The following is a 22,700-nucleotide window of genomic DNA, read 5'->3' as shown; positions in this document are numbered from 1 at the left end:
TTTGTATATATGGAGAACCTGGTGAAATTCCCTCTTCATCACAACAGTTAAAGCTGCAGGTGCCCTGCCCTCTTTTAAATCTGGTCACTCTAGTATAGCTCCTTTAATTGTTGCAATGAAGATGGAATTTCACCAGGTGCTGCATGCATACAAATGACGCCTGCTGAAATGCCCCTTTCTATGCAACTGTTAAAGATACAGAAGCCCTGTCCTCCTTTCCGTACGGTCACTCTAGAAATGAGAGATTGTCAGCGTTCACTGGCGAATATTGACAATCTCTTCATTGGCCAAAGTCAACATTCGCCAGTGTGTCTGTGGCCTGTGTCAAAAGACAGAAACAGATGTCAACAGTCCCGTTTCTGACATTCACAGACACGACAGGGTGTGTATGTGTGCAAAAACCAGGGCACAGAGTGGGAACAAGCTGTGTTCAAGAGATCTCGTTTATTAAAGGAGATGGGAGGCAACCGTCACAGGCTATTCGGGGTGAGGATCTGTGAGGGGGGAGATGGGGAACAGCTGGGAACATCTGGATGGAGTGCGGTTCCAGCTGCCGTCCTGAGTCGTGGTGAAGGCCCGAGGCCAGAGGCGAAGTGCGCTCTCTCTATCTCTCTCTCTCTTTCTCTCTCTTCCCCACCAGAAGAGGCAGAAGGGGGGGGTTCCTAAGGGACCACGAGGGCTGGAAGACAGAGGTGTGGGGACAGAGAAACAGGCACCTGAGCAAAGAGAGAAAGAGGGAGGAGAAGAAGAAGAAGAAGAAGAAGAAAATATATATATGAGAGAATCTGCGTATGTGTCGTCGTGCGTGAGGGGAGCCGGCTCAAAAGAAGCAGCCCTTCCCCTCATGTTCTTCCTCTCCTCTGGCTCCAAGCATGAGAGTGGGGCCTTGCAGTGCCCCTGACACAAGCATCATCCTGGGGCATTGTGGGAAAGTATGATGTCCCCACCAATGGCGGCACCAAGCTTTTGGCCCGGTTGTCCTTATTTCGCTCACCTGTGCCCCAGAATGCGAGTTGTGTCAGGGGCTTTGTGGGGTGGAAACTTCCCTGAGAGGCATCGGTGGTCAAGGCTGGACCCCTGCCAGGGTGCTGGGGCACTGCCAGTTGCCCAATGATGCCACCCATCAGTGCCTATCCATCCTTCCGTCCTCTCCCACACCATGCAGCACACGCCTGTTCCCCTTTCTCCCTCTACTCCACTCTCTCACCTGCCACATACACATTTATCCCGCCTATCCCTCCCTGTCACCTGCCCTTTCCTTCCCATTTCAAACAGGCAGCCATCTTGGGCTGTGACGGCCATTTTGCCGCCACATGCCCAAAAGACCCTCCACGGTTTAGATGCATCCTTATTCATCTCTCGCCCTGACTCCAAAGAGCTTGTGGGGTTATCGTTACCTCATGTGCGCACCCCCCACCCTCACAACAGTCCTGTGAGGTGGGTTCGGCTGAGACAGAGCGACAGGCCCAAAGTCACCCAGGGGAGTGCTGCGGCGGTGGGAGGATTCGAACGCAGGACTCCCCAATCCCAATCCAAGCACGCTTTCTCTCTTCAACCTCATCTGATTGTTTGACCTCCCCCATTCAACCATCCATCCTCCTACGGGTCAAATAATCCGTCTTCGTTTTCCTGACAACACCTTTACTTTCCCATCCATCCATCCATCCATCCATCCATCCTCTTTCATGTCTGTCCGTCTCCCCACCCGTCCTGCCGCCATCCTGACACTTACATTAAGGTGCTGGACAGACCATGCCCATGGGGAAAGGTGCATGTGGGTCTCACTGGGGCGGTGGGGAGGTGGACCTCTGCGTCACAGGGCCGATGCCTTTGCTGCCGTAGTATTCCACCACCTGCTTGGGCACCTCAGCCAAAACGTGCTTTGCAAGTGCATTTGGGGGGGCCTGGAAGAGCAAAATAGAGGTCAGGGGGGGGCCTGTGTTCGAATGCCCGTGATGCCAGAAGCGGAGGAGCAAAGAGCCACTCCACGGAGAAAGGGTTGTGAGAGAGGAAAGAGGGAACGCGGGCAGGCCTCAAGCGGCCGTCCCTTGAGGCTTTTGAACTCTGCAAGCAGACGGCGGTGGCTTTGTGGCTTTTGATGGCTGGTGGCTACTAGCTACGGAGCACCCCTCGCACACACACACACACACCCCGCTTGGGTGGGGGCTTAGGGAAATAGTTTGGGGGCACCTAGCACTACCAATGCGAAGGCATCGTGTAGCTATGCCATCTCTCTCCCCCCCTTAAACAGATTTCTTGTGGTAAGGAATGGGACGGAAGAAGCGGTGGGAAAATACGGGAGGAAGACGGGCAGAAGACGCCGACGTCCGGACCCCCAGTAATATTCCGTGAATGAGGCAGGGCAACAGGGGAATAAGACAGGGGAGGCATCCAGGTAGCCTTGGACAGAGCTCCTAGGCAGCGAAGGGGACGGGGGTTTACATGGTGGTGGCCAGCGGGTGTTTCAAGGGCATGTGGTTGTCCTTTGGAGGACTGACAATGGAACCAGTGACCTAGGGAGGTTGTGGGCTCTCCCACACTAGAGGCCTTCAAGAGGCAGCTGGACAGCCATCTGTCAGGGATGCTTTAAGGCGGATTCCTACATGGAGCAGGGGGTTGGACTGGATGACCTTAAAGGCCCCTTCCAACTCTATGATTCTATGATGCTGCTTTCCTGAACAGCATTGCCACTCTGAGAGCTCGCCAGCTCCTAGCTCGACTTATATATAAATGCAAATAAACAAATATTATAAAACTCTACGTGTTTCCATTTCTCACAGGCGACCTGATCTTAGGCCTTGGAAATTCCTAATGTGTGGAAGAGCGTGGAAGAGCCCGCACAGCAAGAATGCCAGAGAGGCCGGGGGGGGGATTACAAAAAGAAGTAAATAACAACACAGATACATAGGAAAGCAACAGAGAAAGAAAAAAGGGCAGAGATAAAGAAGCGTGGAGAGAATGATGTAGCTGGGAAGCCAGAGTTCCCAGCCTGGTACCCTCCAGACGACAACTCCGAGAATGTCTGTCCAGGTCTGCTCCCGGAATCCTGGAGCTATGCTGGCTGGGGGATTCTGGGAGTTGTAGTCCAACGTGTTTGAAGGGCATCAAGTTGGGGAATAAGCAGAGGAGCGGGGAGATGTAGTCAACACAGGAGGGCACCCGCTTCACAGCAATTGAGGGCTGGTGGCTTCTAGTTATGGGGCGCATCCCGGGCCGTAGGGGAGGAGGGACTCTTACCTTCTTGAATTCCCGGACGGGCACAAACTGGACGATGTCACGGACGGCCCTGCCCTCGTCCGACTCCAGCATGCCGCGGTCGCCATTGAGCTCCCGCATGTCCGAGAAGTCGGCGTTCCCGATGCCCACGATGATGATGGAGAGGGGGAGTCGCGAGGCCCGGACCACGGCGTCACACGCCTCCGGCATGTCGCTCACCACGCCGTCCGTGAGGATCAGCAGCACACGGTATTTCTGGGGAGTGGGGGGGAGGGAGAGACACCGGGGCTAGGAGCTTGGCACTGACAAGGTTTGGGGCCCACTTCCATGGGGCACACAAATCGCCCTATATCTATATATACGTATGCAGAAGCCACGACTAGGATTTATTTTGAATTTCGCAGGCGTCCAAGTCAGCCAGTTAATTTCTCATCCAAATTATCTCCGAGAAAGTACGTTTTTCAAATCATTTGCTATTCCCACCCCACCCACCCCCAAAGCTTAATTGCCATGCAGGGGGAGATTTTTTTGGGAGGGGGAAGGTTACGGCACGTGGGGTAAGGAGATTTACGTGTATATTTACTGTTTTATACTGTATGCTTTTATCTGTACGCCCACCCTGAGATCTTATTGAGATAGGGCGGGATATAAATGTTTCAAATAAATAAATAAATAATTTAACCCTTCCCTCCCCAGCTGCGATCTCCCCTGAAAATTGCCGCCTACACAGCAATTAAGCTAAGGGGGGGAAAACCCTCTGATTGGCACTCAGGGCTCTGGGAAATAGATCAGGGGATCCCTAGGATACAGGCCAGGCCTAGCAAGACCTCTACTAGGATGGAACCCAAACTGTAGCCAGAGCCTTCTTCCTCCACTTAATCTGTCGGGGTCCCCCAAATACTCCTCCTCTAGTGTAGGGTGACCTTATGGAAAAGAGAACAGGGCTCCTGTATCTTTAACAGTTGTGTAGAAAAAGGAATTTCAGCAGGTGTCCTTTGTAGGTATGCAGCACCTGGTGAAATCCCCTCTTCATCACAACAGTTAAAGCTGCAGGAGCTATACTTGAGTGACCAGATACAAAAGGGGGCAGGGCTCCTGCAGCTTTAACTGTTATGATGGAGAGGGGATTTCACCTGGTGCTGCATACATGCAAAGGACAGTTAAAGCTGCAGGAGCCCTGCCCCCTTTTGTATCTGGTCACTCAAGTATAGCTCTTGCAGCTTTAACTGTTGTGACGAAGAGGGAATTTCACCCAGTGCTGCATGCATGCAAAGGACACCTGCTGAAATTCCCTTTCCTATGCAACTGTTAAAGATAGAGGAGCCCGGTCCTCCTTCCCATGTGGTCACCCAACCTAGTGTGCCTTGCCATACCGTGGGCATCCCGGTTTTCTCTTCCTCAGCCGCAGGGGCTGCCACCTTGTTGATGATGGGGGCGACGTTGGTGGGTCCGTAGAGCTGGATCTGGGGCAGGCAGCGCTTGTAGGCTTCAATCACCCCAGCGATCCCTGATGGGGAGAGAAACAGGCAGGGGAAAGACGCACTCCTATATCCCTCCCTGTCCCAAATCCTGGGGATACAGCAAGGCCGGGGTTGCTCAGCTTCATTTGGCTGGGCTCTTGTGCTTTTAAGCCCCGTGTGACAGGAAGAAACTCAACAGGTAAAGCTCTCTCCATCCCTCCACCCCCAGCCAGTGCAAAATTGCAGGAACAGACGTGTTTAATTTCCTGTGTAGGTATAGGAGCCCTGCCATACAAAAAAATGGCAACGTGTAAACTTATACATGAGGAAACCTGTCAGATAATTCCCCCCCTCCCCTTTCTTCTATTTTGCAATGCACACGATTCAGAGCAACCAGGGCTGCATAAGAGCGACAGTGTTTGGGGATGTTTATTAGCCCGGACGCCTGGGTTCTATTCCCAGACTTGTGGCTAGTGAACTGAACGGGGGCTGTTTCTTCTAGACCACATTAGCCCCCTTTCAGCCTGAGGGACGATTTCTATTTCAGAGGAGCTTTTTGGGGGCGGGGTTGGAGCTGCGCTCTAGGAATGGGTGTGGCCAAAAGCAGAAGGGATGGAGTCCAAAGAGGAAAGGGGTGGAGCCCCAAATGCCAGCATATAGGGAGCCAAATTGGGACACGCTAGGAGGGCTGAATTCATTTCTGCACCCCTCACTTCTGCCATTTGCACCGTCCATATCGGGCATTTGTTTATTTTGTAAGTTCTTTGAATCTTAACTTCTCTCTCTCTCTCCCTGCCCCCCCATCTTTATTCCAGCTGTTTCCCCTCCACAACACCGCAAGTTTTCAGCCTCAACATCTGGATCGAGAAAGGCCAAATGCATTAATTAGCCATCTTTTTTTTTTTTTTAATCTGCGTGTCAGAGATTGCCTACTTTCGCATTCCGGGTTGTCCGGCTCGAAGTTGACTGCGAAATCGTGGGACACCTGTTCCAAGACAGAAGGCAAAGGACCTTGAATGAGAACGGAGCCAGAGAGATGAATCACCCCCCGCCACCCATCTAACTGGTTCCCAGAAACCTCCTGGGCTAACCTCAAAGTCTGGAGGAATCCGTGCGCCGAAACCAAAGGCCGGGAACCGCTTGTCGCTGGAAGAGAAAAATCTGGGTCACTGAGCTGAAAGCAGCTCCGTTTCCTGACGGCGTGTGCGGTGCAGGTGTCCCTCCCTGGGCCGAAGCAAAGAGCGATTGCCTACCTGTCATAATCCTGGCAGATCTCACCCACGGAAGACAAGGCCTTCAGGTACTCATTCGGCTCCTTGGGGTTGATGAAATGCAAAGAGTGCTCACTCCGAGGGTCCCCGTTGGAGGCTGTGAAGTCAATGGCCACCTGCGGGAGGCGAGACAGCAGTGGGGGTGGGTGGGATTTGAACCCAGGTTCACATCCTCATTCAGCCGTGAAGCTCCCTGGGCGGCCAACCCTACCTCGCAGGGTTGTTGTGAGGCACAAATGGGGAAGAGAGGAGGGTCATGTACGTCACCACCCTGACCTCTGTGGAGGAAGGGCAGAATAAAAGATACTACAACCCTCTCCAGTCAGGTGGCCTCTAGATATGTTCGACTACATCTTCCACAAGCTGGCTGAGTGTTATGGGAGCTGTAGTCCAACATATCTAGAGCGCATCAGGTTGGAGAAGGCTGTGATATAACTAACAAGCAATCCAATAGATAAACGAATGCCCTTTTGCTCGTTTTCTGTCCTTCCCCTTTGATGGGGAAGGGGCTTGGCTCTTCTAGCCCCTCTCTCTGGCTCCACCTACCGGCGGCTTCCGCCAATGTATTTATTTTTCCTTACCGTGAAGGAGATTTGTAAGCCGCCCATAATGTAATCCAGGAAGGTATGGACTTTCTCCACCTGCGGAGAAGCAGAAAAAAAAATAAGAGAGAGGAAACGTCAGCCGTCTCTGGATTCTTTTTCTTTTTAAACAAATGCTTGGAACATCCAAAAACCCAATAAAGTCACCACGGTCCACTGTGGTCTTCCCCAACGTGACACCTTCCAGATGTCTTGGATTACAAGTCCAAGCATCCCCCCAAGTAAGCATGGCTGGAGATTGAACCGGGAGCCCTCTGCATGCAAAGCAGGCACTCTGCTCCTGAACCGTGACCCCCTTTGCTGAAGCAAGGGCTTCTGGGTGGCTTTCCCATTCCAAATCTCAAAGGTAGGGTGACCATATGGAAAGGAGGACAGGGCGCCTGTATCTTTAACACTTGTAGCGAAAGGGGAATTTCAGCAGGTATACATGCAGCACCTGGTGAAATCCCCTCCTTATAACAACAGTTAAATCCGCAGGAGCCCTGCCCTCCTTTGTATCCGGTCACCTAGTATAGCTGCTGCAGCTTTAACTGTTGTGATGAAGAGGGGATTTCACCAGGTGCCGCATGCATGCAAATGACACCTGCTGAAATTCCCTTTTCTATACCACTGCTAAAGGTACAGGAGCCCTGTCCTCCTTTCCATAGGGTCACCCTAATTAAGGACATAGGAGCTGAGCCAGGAGGGGAAAGTACAGACAACACTGCACATGTTAGACCCTCCCATCCATGCCTGCTCCCAATACCTGTTCCCATGCCTGTTCCCACATGACTTCCATCCACGTTCTCCCTTTGCCCCGTGACATCCCCTGCCGGCCGGAGCAATCTCTTGTTCTTCAACCGTTCCTCAGCCAGCTTGCAGCCAAAACCATCGTCTCCAACTCGTCATCATCCATATTTAAGCGATGAATACTTTTCAGTCACAAACACTGAAAGCGCCGTGTTGCATTGGACGACTTTCTCGGTCAGGCGGAGCAAACCGAGGAGTTCTGTAACTAAAGGGTTTAGCCGCTACCGGCTTAAAACTTCAAAGGCAATGCCTTGTTGCCGTTGGTGGGTCGTTGTTTGGTTTTTCGTGCTCTGCATTACCTGGACTGGACCTCAGGTACGGTAATCGTGACCTGTAAACAGCCTACCTTGCACTGTGTGAGAACAATATAGCCGGAGTTCTTGTAATGCTTCTTCTTTTCTTGGTATTTATGGTTAATACACTCCCATTTTACCTACCGAGAAAAAAAACCAACAATACAACAGGGTCACCTATGAGCCATGCTATGCTATTACAAGAACCTAAGAAGAGCCCTGCTGGATCACCACCACATCTCTCACGCAAAAACAAACTAATAAATAACACAACGTTTTTTCTCCCCCTTTTCTCTGTCCTGCATCTATCCCCAAGCGTTTCACTGGGCAACCTTGAATTCTAGACCAGCCTTTCCCAACCTGATGGCCTCCAGATGTGTTGGATTGCAAGTCCCAGGATCCCCTAGCCAGCCACGTGTTGAAAACTAACACACCTGGAAGGCACAAAGGTAAGAACATACGTAAGAACAGCCCTGCTGGATCAGACCAAGGGTCCTTCTAGTCCAGCATTCTGTCCACAGTGGCCAACCAGCCGTCAGCCAGGGACCAACAAAGCAGGACATGGTGCAACAGCACCCTCCCACCCATGTTCCCCAGCAACTAGTGCACACAGGCTTACTGCCTCGAATACTGGAGATAGCAAACAACCATCAGGGCTAGTAGCCATGAACAGCCTTCTCCAGGAATTTATCCAACCCCTTTTAAAGCCATCCAAATTGGTGACCTTCGCTACATCTTGTGGTAGCAAATTCCATAATTCTAATATTACGAGAAAGGGCGTATGTATCTGTATGTGGGTGGGTAGAAGGGGAAAACAAGTCAAAATCTTTTCTCCTCGCATCGTTTTTATAAACCTCTATCATGACCCCATTCGTATAACTCCCCCATCCCACCGGAACTAAGCGGAGCAAGAATGCTTGAGGTGAAAAGAACAGATGTGATCCTTGGAACACAGCAGTGTTTATTTTTTAATTATCAGAGTGGATAAAAATCTATGATTTTTTTAAAAAAAATTAAAAAAATTGGATTTTTAAAAAATTTAAATCAATTTTTTTATTTAAATCGGAATTTTTTTTTAATATAATGCTTTTTGAGAAAAATATATATCTAAAGATAGTTTTCTATTTAAGATACATTATATCTCAGCACTGATTGGCCAGCTTCTGCAAAGTGTCATCAAGAAACTTCTCTGCTCTCCACTCATCCCCAGAGAAGGTTTCCCACGCTAAAAGGTTTCCTTTATTTATTTTTAATTAGGTGTTGTGGGTTTTTTTGCCAATTCATTATGTTATATTATTCAATACGTTTGGGGGGGGGAATCTTCCAATATCCTCAGAATAAATTCTCATATATGAATAAACTTGAACAAAATATAAGATGGTGGGGAACAATTCAAAGTATAAACCGTATTTGTTAACATAAAGAATGTACAGAAAAATAGCTTGTCACACTGGAATATGTAAAAACATTTTTACAACTATCAGTGAAAGGTTTTCACTTTTCTTTAAATGTCTACCTATTTTCATTTGTCCTAATGTAATGAATTAATTTAGTCATCCCCTTCCAATTTTTAAATCTTTCTTTATCATACTTTTTTTTAGCACTTAGGGCACAATTCTATGCATGGTTAAATGGAGGGGGGAGGGGAAGTCCTACAATCCCCAGCATCCCCCAATAGAGTTGTAGGACCTTTTTTTCCTGTTTAAACATGCATAGGATTGTGCTCTTAATATACTAAAACCTAAGTGGTTCCCATTAAAAATACAAGATCACAATTTGAAAACAAGATAAAATAATAAATAATTAAAAACGTTACAAAGTATTATCAATAGAACAAGGCAAGATACACAATACATTACAGGTCAGGGGAACAAAGTTGTTATCAAGAGTCATTTAAAACTTTGCCTCCCATTTCCGCCTCTTGAAATGCACATAGGAGACTTTTCCAAATTTTTAATTAAGGTGAACCAATGAATGGATCGATGCATGAATCATAGAATCGTAGAATCATAGAATAGCAGAGTTGGAAGGGGCCTACAAGGCCATCGAGTCCAACCCCCTGCTCAATGCAGGAATCCACCCTAAAGCATCCCTGACAGATGGTTCTCCAGCTGCCTCTTGAAGGCCTCTAGTGTGGGAGAGCCCACCACCTCCCTAGGTCACTGATTCCATTGTCGTACTGCTCTAATGGTCAGGAAGTTTTTCCTGATGTCCAGCTGGAATCTGGCTTCCTTTAACTTGAGCCCGTTATTCCGTGTCCTGCACTCTGGGAGGATCGAGACGAGATCCTGGCCCTCCTTTGTGTAACAACCTTTTAAGTATTTGAAGAGGGCTCTTATGTCTCCCCTCCATCTTCTCTTCTCCAGGCTAAACATGCCCAGTTCTTTCAGTCTCTCTTCATAGGGCTTTGTTTCCAGACCCCTGAATGTCCACAACGTATTAAAAAAGAAAAGAAAAAGAAAAAGGTGTACGGACTGCTAGATGTTTTATGCATGCAAGAGGAAAAGGACGGGATATAAACGTAATTAATAACGAAAATAGCTGGAGGTCTGTCTGTGAGCTCTGTTTTTATACGAGCCTGTCTTTGGTCAGGTTTGCTGCCCCACTACCCTTGCAGGCATCTTGGCTTTCTGTCTTTCCATGGAATTACCTCCTCTCCTGTGGAAGCCGGCATCATCTCCTGGAAATTGGTGCTGAACTCCCCAATGTAGTCATGTTTTCCGCTAGAGTCATGGTCATAAATGACGCACTGGAAAGAGGGAACAAGGAAATGGGTCAGAAACACTCCGGGTCGGAGGAGACAGGGCTCCGAACGCCTGGCTCCAGGTAGATCTGCTCCTATACTTTGCCTTTATCCTTCAAAAACAAATAAATTCAAGCCCCATCAGTACTGTGGAAGCTCCCAGTGTAGAAGACAGAGACCTCAATTTCAAGCGTCATCAGACGGGTGGTTTTTCACATGTCCTTACCGTTGCTACGGCCGCCTGCTGCTGTCCCACAACAACAACAGTCTCTTTACACGGGGAGAGAAAAAGGAAGCAAGCAACAACCATGTGGTCCATTCAGGGGCTGTTTTTATTGTGCCGCTTTTCCTGCACACAGAAGGAAATGGCGGTACATTCCGTGTTGTTGTTTTTAAAAAAGACGGATTAAAAGGGGACTATTTTGCGATGGAAAAAACGTGCTGAAGGAGTGGGAGGCGTGTGGGAGGCAGACGTTGGGGTCTAAAGGGTGCACGAACCTCCGTAAGTGGGCAGTAGTGAGCGTGCAATAAAATACTCGTCTGATGAGGTTCTTCAACTGAGCAACGTTCGCTCCAGTCCCTTGCGGCTCTGACTGGAAGGAAAGACCTCAGCTATACTGATGGCACTTGAATTTGTTTATTTTGGAAGGACGCTTGCGCAGACAGACCCACATAAAGCAACACTCGGGGCGATCCTAAGCACAGGGTGGCCTCTTTTACGGAGGACGGTCCTCTCTTCGAAGGCAATCCTCTTTTTAAACGGCTGACCTGTCCAATTCCAGTTGAAAGATAATAAACCTTCAAAGCTCCTGCCCCTCGACAGTTAGGCCCTGGACAGCATGCCACAGGTCACAGACGCCCACACTGCGGCGTGACACACGGTGCTTTGATTTGAATTATACTCATTGTCCCTAAATTTGCATCGAGAGAGATATAAATTAGTATGTGCAAATGTTATGCAAATAATTGCCCTCTTTTTTTGCCGATGCGGAAGCGGCTTCCTTAGCACCACTCAGTTTAATGGGCTTTACTCTCTGGTAAGTGTGTGTAGGATTGTACACCCCCATGCCAGTGGAGGCTGGTGGCTCCGATGTCAGTGGGGCGGTGAATCCGCTCCAGGTTTTGGTCAGGTTTTGGTTCTGACCAAAACCCGGAGCGGATTCATCGCCCCACTGACGTCGGAGCCACCAGCCTCCACTGCCCCACAAACTCCACCTGCTAGATCTAACTTGCTGCCTCGACTCCCACATTTTTAACAGAAGGTTCTGGGGCTACAAATTCCAACTCAATGTGTCTCCTCTCAGGCACCCGTCCCTCAGCAATATTCTCCCTCACCACCCCACAAATGCCCCAAGCGTGGCCGCGGCCGGGCAAAAACTCACCCGGATAGCTTTCTCAGGGTCGCAACTACACAAAGACTGCATAGAGACACGGAACGATTGCCACCGGGGACTCAAGTTGTTCTTCACCACCTGGTGCATGATGGGAATGGAAACACACACAACAGCAGGGAAACCGAGGTATTTATTGTTGGGAATATTGCAACGTCAACTGCAAGTTACTGGAAGGGGGTAGTGTTGCATTTAGTGAGATCAAGGGGATTTTGACCACAGCTAGCCTCAGGACGTCTATAACCTACAGTGTGGTTCCCTGAAATTATTTCCCCCTTCCTCCCACCTCACTCCACCCCACCACCATTGGTGGGAGCACATGCATTTTCTCTCTCGCTCCTGTTTAGAGACTAAACAAACTTCTTTTTGAAACTCTACGCTGTACCTGCATTTATATGCAAGAATATTTGTGAGTAAAGCTGTTTTCTTTCTTCCACTGAATAAAGGTGTGGGCTCTCTTTCATTGTGCTAAGATTTATTTATTTACTATTGCATTTATATCCCACCTTTTTCCCTCCAAGGATCACAAGGCAGTGTATATAATCCTCCTCCTCTGCATTTTATCCTCACAACAACAACCCTGTGAGGTGGGTTGGGCTGAGAGCCTGTGACTGGCCCAAAGTCACCCAGTGGGTTTCCATGGCTGAGTGGGGACTAGAACCCGGATCTCCCGACTCCTAGTCCAACACTTTAGCCACTACACCACACTGGCTCTAAGATGGTCTTGCATGCACTGGGACTGGCAAATGCTCATTCTGTTTTGCCTTCTGTTTTTTACTCTGCTAATTGCCTTCTGAATTGGAGGCATCGTTACTAAATAATCCCACCATTTTTCCAAAAGACACTTTCCCCAGGGCGCTGGACCGATTCCTCTGCCCACCTCACTCACTCCTCTCCTCCCCAGCTGAATATAAAGTTGGAACTCTCTCCATGGGGTGATCAGCCAGACCTCTGACCTGCCCGCCTAAAGGCAGGCTTGAAAACTCTTCTTTTGAGCAGGCCTTTCACGCTTAGTGACTGCTGTTTTGAAAATGCGTTTGCCACCGTTTCCCCCTTGCGGTTTAATTAACCATACGTTTTGCTCATTTTGCATGGTGTGGGCATAAAACCTGGGGAAAAGTGGTCTACAAATCAAAATAATAATAATAATAACAACAACAACCTCATAAACTCCCATATCTAAGAAAAATATGGAAAGTAAGGCCACAGCTAGACCTAAGGTTTATCCTGGGATCATCCAGGGTTCACCCCTGCCTGAGCACTGGTTCCCTTGTGTGGCACTTAGGGGAACAGGTTTGACCCCAGGACAATCCTGGGATAAACTTTAGGTCTAGCTACAGCCTAACTAAATGCTGACTCCCTTCTCTCCACAGACGATTAGATGAAAAAAGAAACTCTGGTTCAACGTTTTCTTTTTCTGTAACGTGCATTTATTGAAACACAGTTGATTAATCTATCAGCTAGGCAGTTCAAAGTCAAACATTCAGGGATCCGGTCCGATCAGAGCCCTAGTATTTCTGTAATTTTTTCTGCTTTTCTATCCGTTCCACGCCACGTGGTTCTGTTATATACACCCTGCTCCCTCTTCCCTTCGTTTTATCTCCATCCAACCCCCACGAAGCCACGTAAACTTTCTCCCATTCTTGGGCGTTCGGTCTTCCCCTTCTTCAGCCCTCCACTAAGGAGACTGGGCAGCCCATAATATCCTCACCTCCGTCCTCCAAACCAGGTGCTCCGTCTCGTTGCTGTTGACCTTATAGATCTCCAGGAATGGGTCAGATTTGCTGAAGAAATCCTACACATGGAAGAAGAAACCAATTCAGCCCTCCGAATACTATGCAGAAGCAAACACAATAGCACGCGGTTCTTTGTATAAAACAGGGGTGTGGAAACTGGCGTCCGTGGGCCAAATCCGGCCCTCCTGAAGTCCCAATTTGGCCCTCCAGAGTTTCCTGGCATACGAGAACACTGGTTTTCGAAAAACAGATCTCTCCGTGGAGGCTTCTTGCGACCCGCACCTCACACGCGTTAGTTCTCCCATCTCCCGTTCCCTGCATTTGAGACTCCCAACCCAAAACTGAGCGTTACTCCAAATTCCGGACAAGCTGAGGCGATCGAAAGATGGAGCGATTGCACGTGAATCAGTCCCTGTTCTTAAGGCCTCTTTGAAAACGTTGGGTTGGCTTCAGACTTAGAGCACAATCCTATGCGTGTGAACCACCCAGGGAGCTTCAGCTATCGGGCGGTATAAAAATGCAATAAATAAATAAATAACAGACAGGGAAAATAGCCCTACAATTCTTTCCGTCCGAACATGCATGGGATTGTGCTCTTTATACACTAAAATCCCTGTGTGGTTCACATTAAAAACACAAGCTCACAATTTGAAAATGAGAAAATGGCAAGTTATTGTAATTTTAAGGAGGTACATTTAAAACGGCAGCTCTGCCTTGTGAAGACGTCGAAAGAAACCGGAATAGCTGAAGCATGCATTGGTGGTGGTGTTTTTTAATAATGCCCCCTCCCCAGAATACTGCAGAAATATGCTTGGGGTGAGCTATGAGTTCCCCCCAATCCGCCCCCTGCCCCCGCTGTGCGTGGTTCTGCGTCACCGTTAAAAACATGCACACGCTACCAAATTTTACAGCTTTAGGCAGTACTGTTGTGTTTCTCCTGCTTTCGATGGGAGACAAATGACGAAGCTTGCTAGGTAATCCACAAAGCTTTTATTAAGCAACAAACGTCTCTTCTACCTGAAGAGAGTCTAATCTCTTGGAAACTTCTTCTTAGGCAAAACTATGCAAACTAAGCGAGACAATTGTCTGACTAAGGAGAACAGGAAGCCCCTTCCCAAATGCCTGTAATTTCAGAGAGCCTGGTGCGGAGGCAGGTTCTGGCGCAATGCTAGTCAGACTGACTTTCTCACACCTTCCTTCCACTCTGTGCTTTTGAACTTCCGGCAGACCCTCGCATCAGCTAGCTTGTCGGGGTGCTCTCCTCCAGAAGAAAGCTCACTTCCCACCGAGTGTGTAGGATTTGGCCTTGAGGAGATAAGCTCTGGAGAGGGCTGACTCCCAGCTGGGGAATCGCCCATGAGAGCTTCCTCCCCCACTGGTACAGGCTGGCTGGTGTCTGGCGCCTCCTCCTCTAGGTCCGAATCTGATTGATTACCTGAAACATCTTCTCCCAAAACAGGAGCAGTAAGGTTAGCCATGGCAAGTACATGACAGCGGGCCGTATATAAAATTCTGATGAGATCTTCAGTGACCAAACCGCTTCAAATCCATGGGAAACTTTGCATAATAGAACAGGACGGCTCTCATGGTTATTTGCCATCTTCCGGGGCTGAGCATTGATTCTGATGAGGGTTTTGGGACGGGGGCTCTAATTTAGTCCTGACCAGGTTTCTTTCACAGCTACGACCAGCTGCCCTCCTTACTTCTTATTCTTTCTCATTTAAAAATGTATGCTGCGTAGCAATAAAATAACTTTGTATGGGACCGATCAAGAACGGTTTTGAAACGTAGCGCGCTTTTAGGTTCTACAGCTCTCCTTCTCAGAGCGAAGAGTTCTGTGAAACTTGCCAGCCACCTGTGAATTCCGTAGGGTCGCCGCTCTGGTCTTTGCTTACCTTGTCGTCCAGCTCTTGCCCGTGAAATTCCAGCTGCACAAACTCGTTGGTTGCGGAGACCTCCTCAGCCTCGATCTGTCGGCAGAAATGGCCCAGGGAGATAAATACACCTCAAAAGTGACAGAGGCGCGGGCATTGCTGGTGGAAAGGATCAAGTAGCAGAGAGCTCCCCCTGAGTTCTTGAGACTGAGATTTTCCCTTCCTGTGATCATGCCTACCGGGTCAGCTCAGCATTTGGCAGGCTGGGTTTGATTAGTGCGTGATCTTTCTCTGCCACACTCATGTGGCAGGGAGTTGCCGGTTCTAAAGCAGAAAGCCTAGGGCTCCTATGAGATTTTATCCTACCCGTGATCTTGTTTAGGCTTCCACCATGTTCCCTGAGTTATCCACGTGTCGCTGCATTTGGACTAGCTGCCTTGGGATGGTTTGTTAAGCCTTTCAAGAATTCCCTTTGTGACTGCCTGAAGCATAGAGCCTAAAGCTTTCTGACCTTCAATCAGCTTTAAGTGTGTTTTTGGAGTGTGTAACCATTAAGCTTGTTACCGCGGGATTTCCTCAATAAAAAGAAGTCTCACTGATGTGAGTGTCTCGTGTCAGTTTGCCAGCACATGTGAAAGCTAGAGGGAATGGGCATGCACACGACACTCCCGTTGAATTCTGCTCCCCACCCAGCACTGGAACAAGGTCTTATTTAATACATTTATTTATATATATATATATTATCTATTTACTTACTTACTTATTTACAGTGTGGCAGGAGGGGGCTCCACTACAGCAGACCCTTGCTGCACTGGGGTGGGGTAGAAAAATTACCATTACACACCCACTAGGTGGTGCTGTGGTATAGCAGATTTGCACAATTACACTAGGTTTCTAGAATGCCATTTAGAAAAAATACTAGACTTTCTTTGTTAAGGGAAAAAACGTGATTGTGGTTGCAAGGGAGAAGTCCAGTCCAACACTGTAACCACTATACTACACCACACTGGCCCTCACTTTAGGATTCCTCTGCTCCTTATTTACTTTATCTGTGTCCCTATAACTATTATTCACTGGGAAACTTGCAAAATATCAACAATTTAAAATTGGAGCTTTGCCCACAAATTCGCTCACCAGAAATTCTAAATAATGAGAAGTTGTGTTTTTAAATATAGCAGGGGCAGTGCAGTCTGTAGTGGGTAATGTTAGTGTGGTATTGGGAAGACCCAGGTACAAATCACTCCAGCCAAGAAGGGTAACTGTTGGGCAGTCCTGCCTGTCTCTCAGCTAAAGCTGCCTTGCATGGTTGTTGTGAGGGTAAAATAGGAGAAGGGAAGAACCCTGGACTCCTTGGAGAAAAGCAGTGAATTAGCTATCTTGCTTCTGAGCAAGGTGAGAGTACTGGAGTAAGTGGAGTCCTTCTATGCAGTGGCCCCACACGTTTGGAACAAGCTCCCATCGGACGTCCACCATGCTCCGTCGTTGCAAGCTTTTAAGACTTTAGAGTGACCCTATGGAAAGGAGGACAGGGCTTCTGTATCTTTAACAGTTGTATTGAAAAGTGAATTTCAGCAGGTGTCATTTGTACACATGCAGCACCTGCTGAAATTCCCTCTTCAGCACAACAGTTCAAGCTTGCAAGAGCCCTGCCCTCTTTTGTAGGGTGACCATATGAAAAGGAGGACAGGGCTCCTGTATCTTTAACAGTTGAACTGAAAAGGGAATTTCAGCAGGTGTCATTTGTAGGCAGGCAACACCTGGTGAAATTCCCTCTTCATCACAACAGTTAAAGCTGCAGGAGCCTTGCCCTCTTTTGTATCTGGTCACTCTAGTATAGCTAGAGCAGCTCTAACTGTTGTGCTGAAGAGGGAATTTCACCAGGTGCTGCATGCATACAAATGACACCTGCTGAAATTCCCCTGTTAAAGATACAGGAGCCCTGTCCTCCTTTTCATATGGTCACCCTATTTTTTTGTATCTGGTCACTCTAGCTAAAGAGGACAGGGCTCCTGCAAGCTTGAACTGTTGTGATAGGGTAACCCTATGAAAAGGAGGACAGGGCTCCTGTATCTTTAACAGTTGTATAGAAAAGGGAATTTCAGCAGGTGTCATTTGTATACATGCAGCACCTGGCGAAATTCCCTCTCCAGCACAACAGGTAGAGCTGCAGGAGCCCTGCCTAGCACGACCCCATTTAAGAAGGCCTTGAAAACATATTAATTTACCATGACCTTCTTATGATATGAATAATTGTGTTGCTGATACTGTCATTGTTGCTGGCTTTTATTGCTTTTAATTGCTATTTTATTGTCTTTATGTTTTTATTGCTTTTAATGTTTTAACTGTTTTAATGTATTTTATTGTTCTTAGCCGCCTTGGGAGGGCTTTTGTCCTGAAAGACGGCCAAGAAATGTTATAAATAAATAAATAAATAAATAAATAAATAAGCAAGCCAAGCTGCACATGGGGTGTTGGAGGAGGAATTCAGGCGACTAGAGCTTGAGGTCTGAGGGCAAAAAGGCCTCCTCACCCTAAAGATTCCAGGATTTAGCCAGGTCCCGCTCTACATCAGGGAAGGGGCACCTCCGACCCACAAGGCCTCACAATCTGGCCTGCGACTTCTTCCCAAGCCTATGCTCTGTCACTGCACACCTCAAGGCAACAACAGCCCTTTGCATTCCCGGAGCGTTTCCTGAGTGTTCAGTTCAGGACTCCTGGTGTCCCTTCTGGCCGTGCTTCTCACGACAACCCTGGATGGTAGGCCAGTAGGATCACGAATGTCACACTTTGAATAAAACCCTGCAATTTCAGTCGTATGCCGGTGGACCTTGGTCGCCAATAGCACTCGCTGCATGCTCAGAAGCACCCTTGCGGCCTGCAGGTTCCAGGACTGAATTCAGACATGATTGCGTACCCTGGGCGGGGGCCGCCCCCATCTCTCGCTCCCGTTGATCCCTCCCCGCCTGGCCTCTTCTCTTCACGGCTGTCCTTCGTTTCTCCTTGTCCTTCTCTGTCCCTCAACAGGTTGTACCCTCCTCCTCCTCCATCCCCACCACGTCACCCCAGGGGGGATTATTGTACCGTGATAGTTGAGTTTTCCACAATCTCTCCGTTTGTCAGCACCAGCTGTTTTGTGACCTTGGTCTGGGAGACAATCTGTGGAGTTGGTTGTTGAGTCACCGGGAGAAAGGAAAGAACAGAATTAATGACCCACCAGGGAAAGAAAGAAAGAAAGAAAGAAAGAAAGAAAGAAAGAAAGGCGAAGCAGGAGAGAGAGAAAGAGGACCCCTCCCTTCCAAAGCCAGAGTCAAGCGTAGGCCTGGTCGGGCATTCACTAAGGACCCCCACCCTCTCACGGGCCCGAATAACAAGAACCCCCCCTTCCTCTCGCTCTGGTCCAGACAACATTGCAAAACCAGATGCCACTGCCTGCTTACTCACTTCTTTGTACGTTCACACACGTGACAAGAGATTAGCTCAGAGTTCCAAACCCACCGTGCGATTTAGCTCCCTTGAAATCTCCGTTGTCCATTGTTTTTTTAAAAGGTGACCAAGTTTCTAGCCCACATGAGTTTCAATCCCGGATAGCCAGCCAGGTTCAAATCCCTGCTCAGCCACAAAGCTTACAGGGTGACTTTCTCTGTTAGCCTGAACTACCTTAGGGCGTTATTGTGAGGTTAAAATAAGAGGGGTGGGGGACTGCATACCCCACCCTGAGCTCCTTGGAGAAAAGGCGGGACGAAAAAGAAACGTAATCAATGACATTAGAACTGTAAGTCGCGTCTAGCGAATTCACAGGCGTCGAAAGGTGGTGAGGCAGCCCGAAGAAAGATTTTTCCAGACAACAGATCCCCACTGCCCAAACCGAGAAAATCTGTTGAATGCGGAAATCCCATTAAGGTAGCAGTTGAAACTGCCTTCACCCCCTCCCTGTGTGTGGGCTTGTGGGAGGCATCTCGCTGACCACGGTCAGAAACAGGATACTGAGCTGGGCTCAATGGACTTTGGAGCCAATCCAGCACAGCCTTTCCCAGTTTCTTCTGCCCATGAGGAGCGCCTCCCACTCGTTGTTTGGCCCACGTGAGGGTGGTGCAGGGCTGGGAAACCCTTATTCTGTCAAGAGCTCCATTTATTTATATGTCATTTATTTATTTTATTTGTCGCCTGCCTTTCTACCAAACAACGGCACTCAAGGCGGCTTCCCTTGCATGCAATGTGTCAGAGGCCGCGTGCTGGCAGTGGATGACAGCATAACGAGCGGTGGGCAAGGCCACAGCAAAAAGTGGGCAGGCCCACCACTTTTCACTCTGTTTCTCTTACTAACACCCTTTCTCTCTCTCTCTCTCTCTTTTTGAAGCCTCTTTTCTCTCTCTCTCTTTGGCACCCCTTTTCTCTCTCTCTTTCTGAAATCCCTTTTCTCTCACTTTTTGATGTCCTTTTTTCTTTCTGACACTTTTCCCTCTTTGACCCCTTTTCTCTCTCTCTTTCTGACACTCTTTTCTCTCTCTCTTTCTGACACCCCTTTTCTCACACACTTTTTGATGTCCTTTTTTCTTTCTGACACTTTCCCCTCTTTGACCCCTTTTCTCTCTCTCTTTCTGACACTCTTTTCTGTCTCTTTCTGAAACCCCTTTCCTCTCTCGCTTTTTGATGTCCTTTTTCCTGACACTTTCCCTCTCTTTGACCCCTTTTCACTCTCTCTTTCTGACACCCCTTTTCTCTCTCTCTTTCTGAAACCCCTTTTCTCTCACACTTCTTGATGTCCTTTTTTCTTTCTGACACTTTTCCCTCTCTTTGACCCCTTTTCACTCTCTCTTTCTGACACCCCTTTTCTCTCTCTTTCTGAAACCCCTTTTCTCTCTTGCTTTTTGATATCCTATTTTCTGACACTTTCCCTCTCTTTGACCCCTTTTCTCTCTCTCTTTCTGAAACCCCTTTTCTCTCACACTTTTTGATGTCCTTTTTTCTTTCTGACACTTTTTCCTCTCTTTGACCCCTCTCTCTCTTTCTAACACCCCTTTTCTCTCTCTCTTTCTGAAACCCCTTCTCTCTCTCTTTCTGAAACCCCTTCTCTCGCTCTTTCTGAAACCCCTTTTCTCTCTCGCTTTTTGATGTCCTTTTTCCTGACACTTTTCCTCTCTGACCCCTTTTCATTCTCTTTCTGACACCCCTTTCCGCTCTCTTTCTGACACCCCTTTTTGTTCTCTCTTTCTGACACCCCTTTTTGCTCTCTCTTTCTGACACCCTTTTTCTCTCCACCCAGTGGCTGCTGAGACAGATCGCTCTTGCCAGAAGCTTGGCTTGCTTGCCTATATAGGCCTTTTGAAACTGGGCCAAGGGCCACAGGCAATTAAGTCAAAGTCCGCAGGAAATTAAGCCGACGTCCTCCCCACACGGAACAAAGAGAAGCATTTTCCTAGCAGCAGAATTAGGCTTACCTGGCCCAAGGTGCATTCAATCGTCCCAAGGAGGACTCCTGCTTCCTCCCCAACCCTCTCGGCAGGCTCCCCGTCAGCATCAAACACTTCAAATCTCAAGACCTGCATTTCCTCGAAGAAATAATCCAGTGCAAAGACATGTGCGAAGACCGGGTTCTGGGACCCACGGAGGACCTCGGAGCGCCCCACCTGGGGAGCAAAGGAAGGATGAGTGCTGGCAGAGGGCGTCACATGCTTTGTTGCCCATTTGATCCAACCAGAAAATACTGTTATTTCAACAAGTTTTCCACGTGTGATTCTGCCTCTGGTTTAAACCGTTACATTCCATTTCTCCAAGTAACTCGATGATTCGATGGAGCTGCAGCCCAGCACGCCCAAGAGCACTGGGTTAGGGGAGGTTTTGTTTAGCTTTAGCCAATACAAATTATATTGACATTATGAACATTTTTAAAAAAGTGATCACAAACAAAAGATCTTCTCAATATGAGAAAACAGACACTCGAGCGTAAAAAATCATGAACATTCAAAGAGAAAAATAGAGAATGTGTTAAGGCACAATCCTGTGCATGGTTAGAAAGAGAACCATGCATAGAATTGAACCCTCAACCTATTGGAATTCCAAAACATCGGCTCAAACTTTAATCTGTGCGGCATCACATAATAAACTTTTCTCAATGGGCAAAAGGCCTTTTGCTTTCCTTGATCCTGGTTGTTTTTTAAAAGGCTGATCTTTTAGGCTTGACTTTAACGTACCCAATTTATAAAGATTAACTGATGGCTAGGTTTTAAACACAGATTTTTTTGTTCTAGTCGTTACAATTTGTATCCCCTTTTTCCTTTCCGATGTATTCTGCTCTGAGACTTTTTATTAGCAACAGGATGTAATAGAAATGTATAATAATCTTAACAACAATAACAATAATATTGGATGAAGGGCCTTTCCTCTTATGGAATGTTCCTTCCTCTGGTAGAAGGCAGATCCTGGATCCAACCCAACCATCATCATCATCGTCAATATCATCATCTTGGAAAATGCAGATCATAAAATATACTGGGACAGAACAATTCATACTGACAAAACAATACCTTGCAACCGATCAGACAAAACGGTCATAAACAAAAAAGAAAAATGCACATACCTCATCGACATAGCAATACTGAATGACAAAAATGTTGTTGGAAAGGAAGAGGAAAAGAGAGAAAAATATACACCACTAGCCATGGAAGTCAAAGAACTACGGCAACAGGAAAAGGTCACAATTATTCTGTTAGTCACATCAGTCAAAAATCTATACAGAAAACCTTTAGAAACTGGGCCTACCAAAATACATCCACACCAACATCTGGAAACCAGTCATACTTAAAACATGCTCAATTGTCAGGAAATTCCTGAATCTGTAAAAGACTTGGCAAAATCCATCGTGTTTGTCTAGAAAAACTGCCATTAGCAAGAAGGAGAAATAATAATAATAATAATAATAATAATAATAATAATACCGTATTTCTTCGATTCTAAGACACACTTTTTCCCCCATATAAACATCTCTAAAAACAGGGTGCATCTTAGAATCGCGGGTGCGTCTATTATTTCTTACAATCAAAGCTTTTTTTCTGTTGGTGGTACTGAAATTAGTTTGCATTTTATGATCGATGGCGTCTTACAATCGAAGAAATACGGTAATAATGGCGGCATCCAGCCAGGAGTGAGCGGTGTGGAGTCACGCCCGTACCTCGGTCCATTGTTCCTCGCTGAGCAGCTGAAGCACCAGGCATGGGTCAGGCTTGATAGTACCTTCGCGCTCAGAGAGGCTCCAACAGGAAACGCGGAGCTCCACCCGGGAAGCCCCAAGGGCCACCGGCTGCGAATCAACGCCTTCCGACATGGCG

General features: G+C 47.7%; 1 protein-coding gene across 1 annotated transcript; it reads right to left on the bottom strand.

Annotated features, from left to right (window-relative positions):
• Positions 1 to 425: 425 nt before the first annotated feature.
• On the bottom strand, positions 426 to 22,700 carry CPNE6 (copine 6). The gene is made up of 16 exons (XM_063137959.1): positions 22,544 to 22,700; positions 20,814 to 21,002; positions 18,457 to 18,531; positions 15,397 to 15,471; positions 13,477 to 13,560; positions 11,757 to 11,846; positions 10,282 to 10,380; positions 7,685 to 7,771; positions 6,529 to 6,588; positions 5,930 to 6,063; positions 5,768 to 5,822; positions 5,610 to 5,661; positions 4,590 to 4,723; positions 3,238 to 3,471; positions 1,733 to 1,904; positions 426 to 716 (listed from the first exon to the last, which is right to left on the bottom strand). The coding sequence occupies exons 1-15, from the start codon at positions 22,694 to 22,696 to the stop codon at positions 1,782 to 1,784; spliced, it is 1,644 nt and encodes a 547-aa protein (XP_062994029.1). The 5' UTR covers positions 22,697 to 22,700; the 3' UTR covers positions 426 to 716; positions 1,733 to 1,781.

Source organism: Elgaria multicarinata, chromosome 11, assembly GCF_023053635.1.
Source record: "Elgaria multicarinata webbii isolate HBS135686 ecotype San Diego chromosome 11, rElgMul1.1.pri, whole genome shotgun sequence".
NCBI lineage: Eukaryota > Metazoa > Chordata > Lepidosauria > Squamata > Anguidae > Elgaria > Elgaria multicarinata.
Note: the sequence above shows the minus strand (reverse complement) of the source record. Positions and strands in the feature narration are given on the sequence as shown.